Source organism: Schistocerca americana, chromosome 1 (assembly GCF_021461395.2).
Source record: "Schistocerca americana isolate TAMUIC-IGC-003095 chromosome 1, iqSchAmer2.1, whole genome shotgun sequence".
Classification (NCBI taxonomy): Eukaryota; Metazoa; Arthropoda; class Insecta; order Orthoptera; family Acrididae; genus Schistocerca; species Schistocerca americana.
Window position 1 is genome coordinate 585,375,797 of NC_060119.1, and position 14,527 is coordinate 585,390,323.

Sequence of the window (14,527 nt, forward strand, 5' to 3'; positions counted from 1 at the left end):
AAGACAGCACGCAAAACTCGTTTGCAACGAAAATTAGGGGTCCCTATGATTTTGCGTTTGGAGCGTATTACACCATATGTTGCTGCGTATGAAATTTAGCTAACATGTTGAATTTTTGTTTAGACTTGGGAGGAGATCTCTACCTGCTCCGATCTCGAGAAAATGGATCCCATGTAGCGCGCTCACTTCCGATCTCACGCCCGCGAGAAGAAATACTCGCAACATCTCTCATATCTCCTAAACCGATCGAGACATCGAAACGAAAGTTTGGCGAATGATAGCACACAAGGAAGAGAGTGTTTTGCTAATTCTTAAACACGCGGAACTTTCTTATCTATGGCGATATATCAGTACTTATACTTCCATTTTTACTTATTTCACTCGAGTGACTGCAAGTTTTTAAGAAATATCGACAGCTAGCGAAACAAAAGCTTTGTAGTATGAAAATAAACATGAAATTTCTTCTTTTACGTTACTGCAAACCGACACTACGAAGTTTTTCGTAAGCTTTTGAGCTCTGTGATTGCCAATTATTTGTTTAATGAGGCACTCCGTTCCGGAATTCTGTCTCAATAGCTGCTGTGAGATGAGTTTGGCAAATTATACTGTGACAAAGGAAGTACAATTAAACCAGTCACCAAGAGAAATGTGGGCGTTACTCACAAACCGTGATACTCCTTCGAATGAGAAAAGGTTAACAGTTCACACAAAAATAGATTGCCAGTTCTGTTGGAATTTTGGTGAAATCCCCGCAACCCATTGTATTTTTAACACTGAGCGACTGGAATGGAAACTTAGCAAAGGAGTTTATTCCTTCTCTTGATCTGAGCAGTATTAAAATAATGACGAGCGTTCCTTCAGGCACATGCCAGATACTGGTTACTCACCTACAGCTTGCCAAACTGACAATGTGTGATCGCGAATAAAATAGTTGTTATTGAGAAAAATAAACAACTGATCTGTCGCACAACACAATGGTCAGTGCATTGTCAACAGCGGAGGATAATGCGCACGACAGGAATGCACAAGCTAGCCATGAGTGCCTTGTGAGCTGGGAGTTCGAAAAACATTGTCATGAAAGTAGATCTGCCTTTGTCAGCAGTAGATTTCAACAAATTAAATATATCTAATCATAACACTCTTTTAGGATATTCCTGCTTTCGTAATAGTTCCGATCATTTTCTTCATTTGTGTAGCCTGTTGTATCATTAGTTCATTAATGCTGATAATGTGCATGCAACAATTGAAGTGCTTCTTCTCATCACGGCGAACCAATTCAAACATTGTTATTTGTGACTGCTTTCGACTTTTTCTAGCTTGCAGTGGAAATGTGATGTTCACATGCATGTAGTATAGTGTGTCGTATTACATTATTACATCCATATCCAAGTAATCACAGAGGGACTTCTATACTTCAGATCTTGGACGCTTTTTACCAGGAGCACAAAGGGATCACACCTGTGCAGATTATCCGTTTCTGTATTTTTGTAACAGATCGTACAGATACGCTAGCAAACTAGGCAGTGAGAAGACAACCTTGTTTTGCTTTCCTGCCTTGCTTCTTAATCACATGATTTTATAATATTCCTTGCTTCCTTATTCACTACCCTCTGTCCCTTCTTGCGATTTGAAAACATCGCGGAGGCATATGATACAATTCCAGCGGCCAGTGGCTCATTAGTTACTGAAATACGCATTTTTCTTGACAGAAGAAAAACAAAACAAAACAAAACTATACAGATATAAATAACAGAAAAGTATAATGTGCTAACGAAGAAAGCTGGAGCGTTTAAATTGGAAAAAACGAAACACTACCCAAAGGCAATAACATTTAGTACACAGTAAGGCAAAATTTATCGTATGGGCAATACTACCACTGCTCATATGCGCCGTTCAGATGTGAGCATATGGCCGGTTACTTTTCCGCTCCCCTCCTCAATTTCTCACGGTGCTAGCGAGACACGCGCGACACGTGGCGCGAGAAACTGTGCCACAACCACAACGCCGCGCGACCTGGCGCAGGCGCGTGTCGCGTCCCAGTCGCGTCGCGTCGCAATTTGCGCGGTCCCATTTGAACCTGTGATGTTACAAAAACACGGGCTGCGCTGCGTCGCGAAACACGCGCTATACGCGTCTCAATTTGCGCCTAGCCTAGCACCGCGCCTGACATGTCGCGGCCCAGCTCTACAGCAGCATCAAGACTGGCAACTAAGACAGAAGCGTCAACACTCATATTTTGTCTGTTCCCCTTTGCTTGAGGCACATCTGTTTAACAAGTAGTTAAGTACTGTGTTTTTTCCTTTACGTAATAAAAACTCATTCATACGATTTGTCTGAATGTTGTCTAGCTATCCGAGAAAGTAGGTAGACGCCCCACAATTCGATGACTAGGCAGGATTCAACAGCACCTATGTTTTTCTTTCCAACTTCTGTGATGGCCCCTTTTAGAGATGTCCATTCCTCTTCAAATGTTCTGCTTACTGAGCTATTTCTTACTGCTGTATCTATGCCCTTAGGGAACTTCAAGCGCACCTCGACATTCCTTAGTACTTCCATATCCAATTTCTTTGCATATTGATTCTTCCTTAGTAATCTCTCAAACGTCAGCCTACTCTTCATCACTGCTACATTGTGATTAGAGTCGATATCTGCTGCTGCGCACACCTTACAATCCAGTATCTGATTTCGGAATCTGTCTGACCATGATGTAATCTAGCTGAAATCATCCCGTTTCACCTGACCTTTTCCATGTATACCACCTCCTCTTGTGATTGTTGAACATAATAATCGCTATTACTGGCTGAAATTAACTACAGAACTCAATCAGTTGTTCTCCTCTCTTATTCCTTGTCCCAAGCCCATATCCTCCTGTAACTTTTTTTCTTCTAGTCCTTCCGCTACAACTGCATTCCAGTCCCCCATGACTATTGGACTTTTATTTCCATTTACGTACTGTATTACCCTTTCATATCCTCATATACTTTCTTTGTCTCTTCATCTTCAGCTTGCGGAGTCGGCATGTATACCTGAACTTGTCGGTTTTGGCTTGCTGTCGATTCTGATAAGAACAACCCTAGCACGGAAATGTTCACAGTAACAGGCTCTTTCCGCTCCCTTCATATTCATAACGAATACTACTCCCATGATACAATTTTCTGTTATTTTTGATATCACCCTATACTTTTCTGACCAGAAATCCTTGTCTTATTTCCATTTCACTTCAGTGTCTCCCTACAATATCTATCTTGAGCCTTAGCATTTATCTTTTCAGGTTTTGTAGCTTCCCTTCAACGTTGAAGTTTGTGACATTACACGTCCCAACATGTAGAACGTTGTCTTTTCGTTAGTCATTGAAACTTTTTCTCATGATCACCTCCACCTTGGAGGCGCCTCTCAAAGACCCTAATGGGGAATTGTTCCGGAACCTTTTGCCACTGGAGAGGTAATGGTGACACTTTTTCAGTTACAAGCCACATGTCCTGTGGATGCACGTAATGGATCTTTCGCGCAGTGATTTCCATTTCCTTCTGCATCCTCAAGCCGCTGATCATTGCTGATTATTTCGCCTTTAGGGGCAGTTTCCCATGCCAAGCACAAGAGACACGAAAAAAGCACTTAAGAGAGCGAATTATTTCCCGAAAGTCATCGTGCACAATACGCACGAAATCATGACTGATAGCAGAAAGAGTTATTTTAAGAACACATCCATTGTTTTTCCCCTCGCAGGTTCCCATATATCATTTCTAAAGGCAATTCTTTCATATGATTCTATAGCAGTCGTTTCCATCTGGGGGATAAAATGAAATTTTCTGGGAGGTCAAATTGGAGGCGCCTTGTGCCCGTGACTAGAAACATCTTGCAATAACCGCTTTTAGACCATAAAAATACACTGCTTCCACCACTATACATCAAATTAGGCTTGTCGTTTGTAACGCTGTCCACACGGTAGATCCTGCGTACCTTTCTGTGAAATTTTCCTTCTTCAGTTAAGAAAAAGTGAAAGCCGTAATTTTTGTTGTTCGTCAGATTTACAGATTGATTAAGGATCGTCAATTTGAGTGTACAATGAATGTTAGAGAATAGTGTGTATAGACTGCTTTCTGTTCTTCACTGAAAAATGTCTAAGGAATCAAAAATAAAACAGAAGAAATACAAAACAGTCTGGGAAATTATAGGGAAGGACGGGGAGAACGGTTTCATCAGTACGTGGAGATTGAGAGGATGTACCAGGGAAGATGGAGTAAAAGCGCGATGGCTGACTATTGTCGTGTGTTAAGAGCGACGAACGTTCAGTCAGGAAATCAAAAACGCGAAATTTCTAAAATTAAGTGTAACACATTACTGACAATGCTGGCAAGAGTAATGTGCATAGTTGTTTTTTTACTATTTTCCTGTAAAAATAAGCAATAATTATTATAAAAATGTAGAACTTTATTGAAATTTTGTTTCAGTATTTGTGCTTCAGCGACTTAAATCCTTAACATATTAGACCTCAGTTTGTGAAATGTTCTTATGTGATAGAAAATTAGAGTAATTTTAAAAATCGTGTGTACTATTGATTGTAGAACACTTATTAGTGAGCAATTGTGTGACAGAAGTTTTGAGGCTGGTTCGTGTTACCTGTATTTCGCTGCAGCTGTTAGCTTCGATCCTCTGCAGGTGGTGGCAGGTGTGTTCCCAGTCGTGGGGTGGGGCCTGGCCCCCTTACTGTCGTGCGCCTTCTACTCGGCCAACTCGTCTTTGCCATGTGGGAAGACGCCCTTCCCTGTGTGGCTGCCACCAGTCCTCCAGGTGTCTCCAGGATACGAGGTGATGTACATCACGCAAGTTTCTAGCCACCTGGTGACAACCAGTACGACCACTGGCGTGAATCTGTTCTTCATCAACCTCATGCTGATGATCGCTGCTGAACTGGATGTCCTGAATGAAAACATTTCTGATGTCCGGAAGGCGACTAGTACATCAGCTGGTGGTGAAGTTGAGGAGGGCGCAGTAGCATCCTATGTTTTCACCGCTGATCGGCGAACCAGCACGCAGGACGTGCTCAGAAGACGAGACATCTCAGATGGCGTGCAGTCGTCGGGCACTGTTCAGCATCACCCGTCTGGAGACATCATCATCGATCCTGACGAGGAGATGTACCAGCAGCTAGTGGTGAACATACGGCATCATCAATATATGATCGAGTAAGTTATATGAAACATCAATCAACATTTCAGCTATACATCATAATACTAAATTGAGTATATACATTGTTGAGCCAAAAGATTACGACCAACCGCTAGCTGGTGCGTTGATACATCTTTGGAACGCAATACAGCAGCTAATCTGTGGGACACGGAATCGACATCTCGTTGGTAGTTCTCCGGAGGTATGTCGCAGCAGATGTCTACGCAGAGGTTATGCCGTTCCCGTTAATTATGGGCCGCTGACTAGTGGACGCGGATTTCTCGTTCGATAGCGTCCAACATGTGTTCCTCCGGATTCAGATCAGGCGATTTTGTGACTGAGCTTAACGTGAGTGCACTATCATGCTCCTCAAACCACTGTAGGGAGGATCTGAGTTTTTCACACCGACTGTTTTTCTACAGGGAAATGCCATCACTTTCAGGGAAGCATGAAAGGATGCAAATCGTTTGCAATAATGATGATATAGTCCACAGCTGTGGTGATGTCTCTGATTAAGAACCTATGTCCCTTGGAAGCCCTAGTGAACCGTATAATATTACCGACAAAGGCCTGCGTCCATGGCACAGTGAATGTTTCGAGCAACCTTCGTCTGGATGATGGTATCCGGACGCGACCATCACCTGATGTAACACGAAAAGCCATTCGTTGGATCAGGCGACATACATCCATTGACCCACAGTCCAGCCTTGATGTCTGTGAACACTGCAGTTGTAATTGACGATGTTGTTGCGTCAACAAGTGAGCATTTAGGGGACATCTGCTGCAGAGTCCCATCTTCAACAATATGCGCTGAACGAAGAGCTCGGAAAGACTTTCACCTGCACCAGCGTCGTACCTTGCCATCAGATCTGCCACGGATCGTCGCCTATCCCCTTCTACGCAGAGGTTAAGCCTCCATCCTCCACGTCCTGTCACAGGACGTGAAAAACTGACACCTTATTGGCAACTCGTCATCTTAGAATGCTTCAACCACTTTGCGTAGGAGCTCACGACAGTAGCGCACGAGCGGCCAATTGGCTTCGTCGTTTCTGAGCTGCACGTTCCCAATTGCCGGGCGATAACAATATGACCTTTGCCACTCCTGTCCCTATATTTCACAATTTACTACCCGACATCGTCACTAGAACGATTCCTCATTCATCTCAACTCCGCTTACGTACTTTCCTTATTATATCAAGCGCCTGCAGCGCCAACAGGTAGCATTTTATCTCGTTGTGGGCAGAGGTCATAATGTTTTGGCTCTTCTTTGTGTTACAGTGAAACTGGTTGTATTACTTTAAGACAGATCGTTTATAACGATGAGTACGGTCTGAAGATGGAGGACAGTGCCTGAAACAGGTAATCTTGAGATGATAAAACAGTGATCGACAGACTGGAAAAATCATATTTTCTAGCTAGTCCGGCGGATGCCTTTCTTATAATGAGAAGGAAGTTATTTGAAAGTAATTTAATAGTCGCAAACCCTAAAGATTAACAAACCTTAGCAAACCTTAAGTTTGCTTTATAATTTGGTTTGGCTGAAGTATCTCATTAAGGGGCATAGCTAAAAGTCCCCTTGAAAATTATGATACCAATATAAAAGTCATAACTAGTGCCCCAGCTTCAGACCTGACTGCAATGACCGCTCTAGCTCACCTAACTAAACAGCTGAACACAAAACATTAATCCAAGCGATAAATTGTTGTAGCTGAGAGAACGATTTAAAAACTGCAATTCTCGGGGGAATTTATCGAAGAGTAAGGAAACTTCAAACATTGCTGCAGAGTAAGTTGGTTAAGCCAAACGGACATTGAATACGTTTTTGATTTAAAGTATGCTATTTTTGAGTTTATGGAAGAATAAGAAGAGCAGGATCGAAAATTGTAGCATCCGGAAAGGATGCAAACCATGAGTTTTAAGTGAAGTTGACAATACACTGCCCACAATGACATATTGAAAGGTGATTCTGACTTGATAGAGATGAATTTGAAAAATGAAATCACATTGTGGAATGGACGAATTCTGGCAATAAGCAAGTTCTTTTCACTAAGCTTGTTGACGTTAAAGAAGACTCTTAATTTGAAGAAGTCAATGTGACCTTGAAAGAATTACCATTATAGTTTTCTAAATGTTTTGAGGGCACTGCTAACCTTACATCTGTTTTCGAGCTGTTTTCGCGGCTATTTTGTGTAGCTGTTAAAGCACCCCTGTGCATGTATATATGTAACTGACTGATCTGCAGGGAAATTCCACTTTAAAAGATAAATTCAGTTGTGTTAATATCCTCAAGTCGCTCTCTGTTGTTTTCTTCTGTTAGAGTTTCTACATCTCCATAATGACACTGAGAATATGACAAAATATGTCGATCAGCATTTGTGTGTGAAAGTCTTTCTTCAGTTACGAAAGTAAATACATCACGATTATGTGGTAGCCTAACAGTGAAAATGTGTGAAATTGTCTGCATCTGTTAGTCGATAGTTTGTACCATATTAAAAGTTATGGCCCTAGTGCTCCAAAAATAACAATAATACCGGAAAATTTGTTTAGTTCGTGATATGCGTTGTTGAGAAGTATGAAATCTGGTGAAATGCAGTGCGACTGCATTACCATTTAAATGCAGCACATCCGCAGATTTCTCCTCTTCCCCCTCCTCATCTGGGGGAAGTGTGCAGCCAGCCAATAGGGTTTTGGCACGCGGGCAAGAGCCATTCGTGCATGCCGATTTCTTTGCCGTCCCTACCTTATGAGGTAACTGTACCATTACAATAATAGGACGTTAAAATTTGAATGAGAATTTGGTTTTGTTGCGCATTTAACGTGTAAATATACTTGTTTTATATGCAGCTCTACAATTTCATATCTTATATAGGGCGCAGTCAAATGAAAACGAGACAGCTGGAAGAAAGTAAGTAAACTGTTCATTATTTCAAAAGTAGTCTCCATGTTAATGCGTTTATCCGACTGTGGAACGAGAAGGACAATGCCTTCATGGAAAAGTGGTTGCAGCTGCCTACGGAACCATGATTATACCAAGCTATGCACCTCTTCACCAGAAGCAAATCGATGGCAATAAATGTCTTTCTTCAGTGGTCCAGAAATATGGAAATTGCGTGAGGAGAGATCGTGAATGCATCGAAGATGTGTAAGGGTTTTTCAACGAAACTTCTGCAGCGTAGTTGAAACTACCTTGCCAATATATGTGCAAGCACTATACTGCAACAGAGCGATGCCATCTGTCAATATTCCTGTGTGTTTGGACTACGCTGCTGAAGTTTCGCAGGGACGCCCTTACAGTCCCGATATCTCCCTGCGTGATTACCATATCTTTGGTGGCCTGAAGAAAGACTTCCTTCGCCGTCTATTTCCTTCGGAAGAAGATATTCACGCCTGTTCTTTAGGTTTTGTAGGCAACCATAAACATTTTCCCACGAAGGCAGTATGCCTCACGTCTCGAAGTGGGATAAAAGTGTTAACAGTAATATATTGTATTGTATGTTAACATGGTACCTAGAAACGACGGAAAGGCTCCGTCCCCGCCGCAGCCGCAGTGGTCCGCAACCCCACGACGACTACCGCAGTCCACTTCACCCCTCCGTCGCCCCACACCGAACCCAGGGTTATTGTGTGGTTCGGCCCCCGGTGGACCCCCCCCCCCCCCCCCCCCCAGGGAATGTCTCACACCAGACGAGTGTAACCCCTATAGTTGCGTGGTACAGTAATGGCGGTGTACGCGTACGTGGAGAACTTGTTTGCGCAGCAATCGCCAACATAGTCTAGCTGAGGCGGAATAAGGGAAACCAGCCCGCATTTGCCGAGGCAGATGGAAAACAACCTAAAATCCATCCACAGACTGGCCGGCTCACCGGACCTCGACACAAATCCGCCGGGCGGATTCGTGACGGGGACCAGGCGCTCCTTCCCGCCCGGAAAGCCGTGCGTTAGACCGCACGGCCAACCAAGTGGGCTTAACAGTAATGAGAATTACTTTTGAAATAATATAGAGTTTTCCTAATTTTTCCATATGTCTCGTTTCCATTTGACTGCCCCTTATACGTCAATCAGAGTATTACATCGCCGACATGGGGTAACAGCAATGCAAGAAATCATTTACTGTCTGAATAGAGAAGAAAAAGAAGCTCGAAGAACACGAAAAGAATCCATTTGACCCTCGTCAAAAAGATTCACGAATATTACATAATTAATCTTTGACTCACAGCACTGTTTGGCGCTATTGTAAGAACCACCTATTTTATGCTGAACCGGTACCACTGCCCTTCGCGGCTATACCCGTAGCGACTCTATTGTTTTGAATAACGTACTATAATCTGTTTTCAATTACTGTTTAGTATGCGATTGCAAAATTAAATGAAATATCATTATTCGTAAATAAGAAACTACATTTAACATAACATGTACCGGACGATTTTTCTAAGTGGTACAAACTGCAGGAAACGATCCCTAAGACGATAAGGAGCAGGAAACCTGATATGCACATATGACGAGGAGAGTTACACCCACTTGAAGACGGAAATAAAAGATCTTTGGGTGTGAGGGTTTCAATGATTGAAAGAGCTCTTGAGAAAACATTAGACAATTTGGAATTTTCTATCTCTACTAGCGTCTTAAGCCGTTGGCACAAGCACCGTGCTGTCGAACGCCAACGTTGAGCATGCTGAGTTCCACTTGCTGCTGAACGCTCTGAAACAATGCGACTTGTGCACACGATTCGTGTGCTCCAACGTGGTATAAGCGATTGCAACGCGCTCCAGTGGTCGTTGTCGGCTATATCTGGCTCATGAATCACAGTGTTTACGAAAAGGAAGGGAGTAAAATTCCTATATTAGTTCTATTAAAACGTACTATCGTCCCTTGTCCATATGCTAGTCACGCAGTTCTGTCTGTGGTATTCATAAATTAAAACTTCAGTATCAGTGAAAATGTTATAATGCAATAGGGAATGTACCATGTCGAGTCAATAAGGAATCGGCTTATAAAAGTTCCATTACAAATGTGCGATACAAATTTACAATAGTTCTCCACGTAATATAAAAATTATCTCACCATTCTCACTTTTTAGTAAAACGTTAAGATCATTCATACTTGATCACTGTCCGTATTAAATAGCAGAATCTCTACAACAGTTGAATTACAAAACTTAAAAGGAAAAATGGGCGAAATATCTTACTGCATGTAGTGCAAGATGTCCTGTAGATTAAGCCAACAGAGTAAACTCACTCGTCAAAAGGAGTGTACTTTTACTTAAGTAACATCGAATATTATCGTATATACTTAAACTAATAAAAAAGTGTCAGAACGTATTAAAAACACGAAGGTTAGAAAAAAAAAATTTAGATGTGGTGCGACGTCAACCACAAACCAACAATGTTATTACATTACGAGTCCGTGACGCTACTTATAGCGCTAATGCGCCCACTGCATTATTTAGTGTATCTACCTCGCTACTATGTCCTAAAGCTTCACTCGTAGCTAAATTACCAATTGAATTTCTTGCTCTGCCCGTTCGGAAAGACTCACCAACGTGCTATTCAACGCTCTGACTTCAGAAACTCTGAACGCTGAACCCTCAACGTTCGGATGCACGGTCCGTGTGCCGACGGCTTTAGCTCCACTCTCAACAGGACAGTGACCTGTGAACCACCATAATGTAATAGCCAAATTATTCTTCGTACCACCAAAGGCTTGTCTTCCAGCAAGGGAGGCAGGATCATCCACAAGAAGTGCAAATATGCCTTGTCTAACAGACATTGTGGAAGGCGCCATAAAGGTAGTCTCATCTGTGAACAAGATGAATCACAGAAATCCCAATGCTGCACATAACCCCATATGGCGAGAGCAAGGAGCACGTAATGCACACAGGAATACTGAGAACATGATCATTTTGGTGGTCCAGGTGTTATGGTGTGGGGAATCGTTATTTTGCATGGAAATACTGACCTCAAAAGTCAACGTTATTGTGTTACTGTAATCCTTTCCAAAGCGCATCCTTCAGAGGTGTATTCAGTCCTGACTCTTGACCTGAAATATGTTTTCTGAGTGATTGGCGTGACTATATCGAACTCAACACGTGGAGGAGCTCTTGGCACTAGAGATATTCGGAGAATGAACGGGCCTGTCCGTTCCTCTGACTTAAATCTCATCAGGCACTTAAGCCATACGACGGGGCAACTGCTGGACGGTAGATGGTCCATGTGCATGATTCCACATGCACAGACGACCATCCAGCACTTGTCAACCGCCTTGGTGGATGAATGCAATGCCCTACCACAGGAGCTACTGACCAACTTCGTGGCCTGCGTGGGAGGACGTTGCAGATCAATCACTGCTATCCGTGGTGATCACGCACTGTGTCAGTTACCATGTCCCGTCATTTTTAATGTCCAGAGGACGGCAATGAATGGCGGTGACTCCAGTAATGTCTTTGAATGAAAATGTCTTTTCCGTTCGTCTCATTTAGTTACCCTCCGTATTATACTGTTAACGCAGTTCATTATGGTCCAAGTTTCATCGTGCTATCTTACTTGAGAGTGTGACACCATGCAAAAGTTACTTTCGTCCTTAAGTGTTGCGCAACAGTGTATTCATGTAGTTCACTGAGGACATTAGTTACTGTTCTCGGTACTTTTAAATTCCTCGTGCTAAGCCACAAGTGACAGATCGTCAGAATGTCCAAATTAGTTTTTGTTGCTTTTAGGCATGTCAAAAATAGAAAAGTGGAAAAGCATAGGGGTAGTATTGACCCCTGAGGTAGTCTTTCTTGCTTATAAGATTGTTCTGGGTTACTCGTCAGTATTGAGCCAGATAATCGATTTGATTTAGTGACCGAAAATCTAAACGTATGCAATTTCAAGTATCTGTAAAGATGTCGTCCACGATGAAAGTCTTCTCAGCGATGGACGAGAACTTCCAATACAATGAGTCACTCAATACAAGTCGAGCAAGGTGCTAGATTTAACACTGGTCACGTAACAGCACATAACAGGTGATTACACCATACTGTAAAATCGCATAGTCTTTCGCGACCCACTAGTTCTGTTAAAAATTCTCAGTACTCACACTTACAAGTATTGCGACTCGATAATTGGAAAGACTATGGAATTTAGAATGCGTGAACACCTTTAATAGAGATGAGACAATACCACTAAGTAGTGCGTTGGGGTGTTCACTTTGCACCGAGATACTGCACGGGAGTAAGTCCCGGATTATAAATAACGGAAACGATGACGCTGCGAGTCGCGTGCCGCTCATCGTTCAGAATACAATCCCTGGTCGCAATGACCGTTAGTAAACCTATACATCGTCGTTGCGTCTTCAACAAACAGTTACTTTCCTGACAATGACAGCCGCGGGTATTGTCGAAAGCTAGCTTCTACCATTAATGCTAGAAAGGCATCGGCAACATTTAATGGCAGACTCTCGTGTGTCCGCATCACCTAACCAACCAGCGGAATACGATCTTTAGTTTAGTATACTACAGGCTACTCACGTTTGTCGTGAAACATACTGCACCGTTATTTCTGTTCTTTTCTCTTTTTCCTTATTCCCATACTCGTCGTTGTGATTGCTGTAAATTCTATAAACATTAGTGTCTTGTCTCAAACTAATGTATTTGTAGCTCTCTGTCACCTGTTAAATGTAGCCCAAGAGAAATATGATATTTTACTTCTCTACAATTGTTTTACATCAGCAACTTTTTTTTTCGAAATGTTAACTTAGCTGCAAGAACTATTGTCTCCAAATTTTTCATAACTGCATATTTATACACAAAATTATATGTGTATTTTGTTTCTGTTTCAGGTCTGTCACACTGCTGCAAACGGCAATGGATTACCCAGTTTTTATTCTCTTATTCATGAACATGTCTACCATATGTGCGAACATATTAATCATTTTTGTGGTACGTGTAATATGAAAGCGTATGTTGTTACTAAAGCCATGTGAAACAGAAATAAGTTACATTTTCTTATGTTTACAACTGTGTGATTCACACGAGAACATATCACTGGTGATAATACGAGCATAATTCTCGACATCCAACTCACGAGGGACAGGTATTTCTGATACGCGAAGAGGTTTCTAGAGCTTACAGGGGTCAAAGATAATGCTCTGATAATGGATATAACTTCAGCTCAATATAGGTAGGAAATTTTGATCTAGATAACCGAAGTGTCGTAGGTAAACATTTATGAGGATGTTGTGAACAATGAGCTTGATGATCGTCAAGATGCTATTAAGAGTACTGTGAACAAGAGGACATACCACGGAAACACTTGGAATGTTGAAACATCATCACTGTGAAGGAACGTCACAACAATCCTACGAGATCCATCCTCAGATACCTTGGATCCGAAGCGACAGATTAGCTTCGACCGGTCGATAAACACAAGACCGTGGTCAAAGTAGTAGTATTCGTATTTGAAAAGAAAGGTAAAATGTGAGTCACTCAATCCGTTAACAGGACCTCTAGTCTGACGAATAGTGCAGTCATTCGTTCGCCGTCGCACTATGATGGAGACTACCCAGCATGCCCTTGATAACACACTGAGAGGAACTGGGGTTGTCTTGGACAGTCTCGAAAGAGAAAAAATTCCTACCCCTCTCCGTGATCGAACCCGAGATCTCCAGGGTGGTGTCCCGCACTCTATCCCCACGAACATCAAAAGCAACGCAATAATAAAAGGTAATATTATTATTCGGACGAAACTATGAGAGTTTGGTGCATGTTATACATCTTAAGGTACTTGAATCTGGTTAATCTACTACGTCTTCATAGCTGTTCCATCTGAGGTAACTTACGTTAAACATTTATCGAAATTTCTAATGCATGAAGCAAGTCAGTATTTTTTATTTTCTCGTGACCATTATCAAGTACTAAAATAGCGTAGATTTATGTTATTCGGGCGCTAGTCTAGAAACTGAACCCAGTTCTTTGCTTTCGTATGTTACCAGACAACGCCTTAATTCTGAACTCGTGGTCAGATGTTTACTCAGTCAGTATTTCTATCCTTCTGTTTTAATATTCACTGGAGTCATCCCGAATATCTTTCTAGATCAGTGTAATGAGAGAAAGTAAACGCAAGAGAAAGGCAGTTGCTTTGGGAGTTCTGGTCAATTATGATCTGAAGAACGTCTTCTGAGTATAGAATAACTGGAAGATGATATTTGTAAAGTGAGGCTTTGAGAATACTGCGCTAGCTGGACAAGAGACAACCATTTCTCGACTGGATAGAACTTTGTTGCAGGAGACATGAACATACACTTTGGCGTATGTGATACTGCCACAGATGGTCATAAAAATAGTGTTAGTAGTGCTAGAAACTTATTAAAGATTTTTAAAAAA

At 42.0% G+C, this 14,527-nt stretch overlaps 1 protein-coding gene across 1 annotated transcript in view; it reads left to right on the forward strand.

The window, feature by feature from the left end:
* The window catches only part of LOC124578750 (odorant receptor coreceptor-like), a 118,995-nt gene that overhangs the window by 24,719 nt on the left and 79,749 nt on the right, over positions 1-14,527 (forward strand). Inside the window, exons 3-4 of the mRNA XM_047131234.1 lie at positions 4,660-5,186; positions 12,985-13,084. Of these exons, the coding sequence (XP_046987190.1) occupies positions 4,660-5,186; positions 12,985-13,084 (627 nt within the window). The remainder of the gene's footprint in view (positions 1-4,659; positions 5,187-12,984; positions 13,085-14,527) is intronic.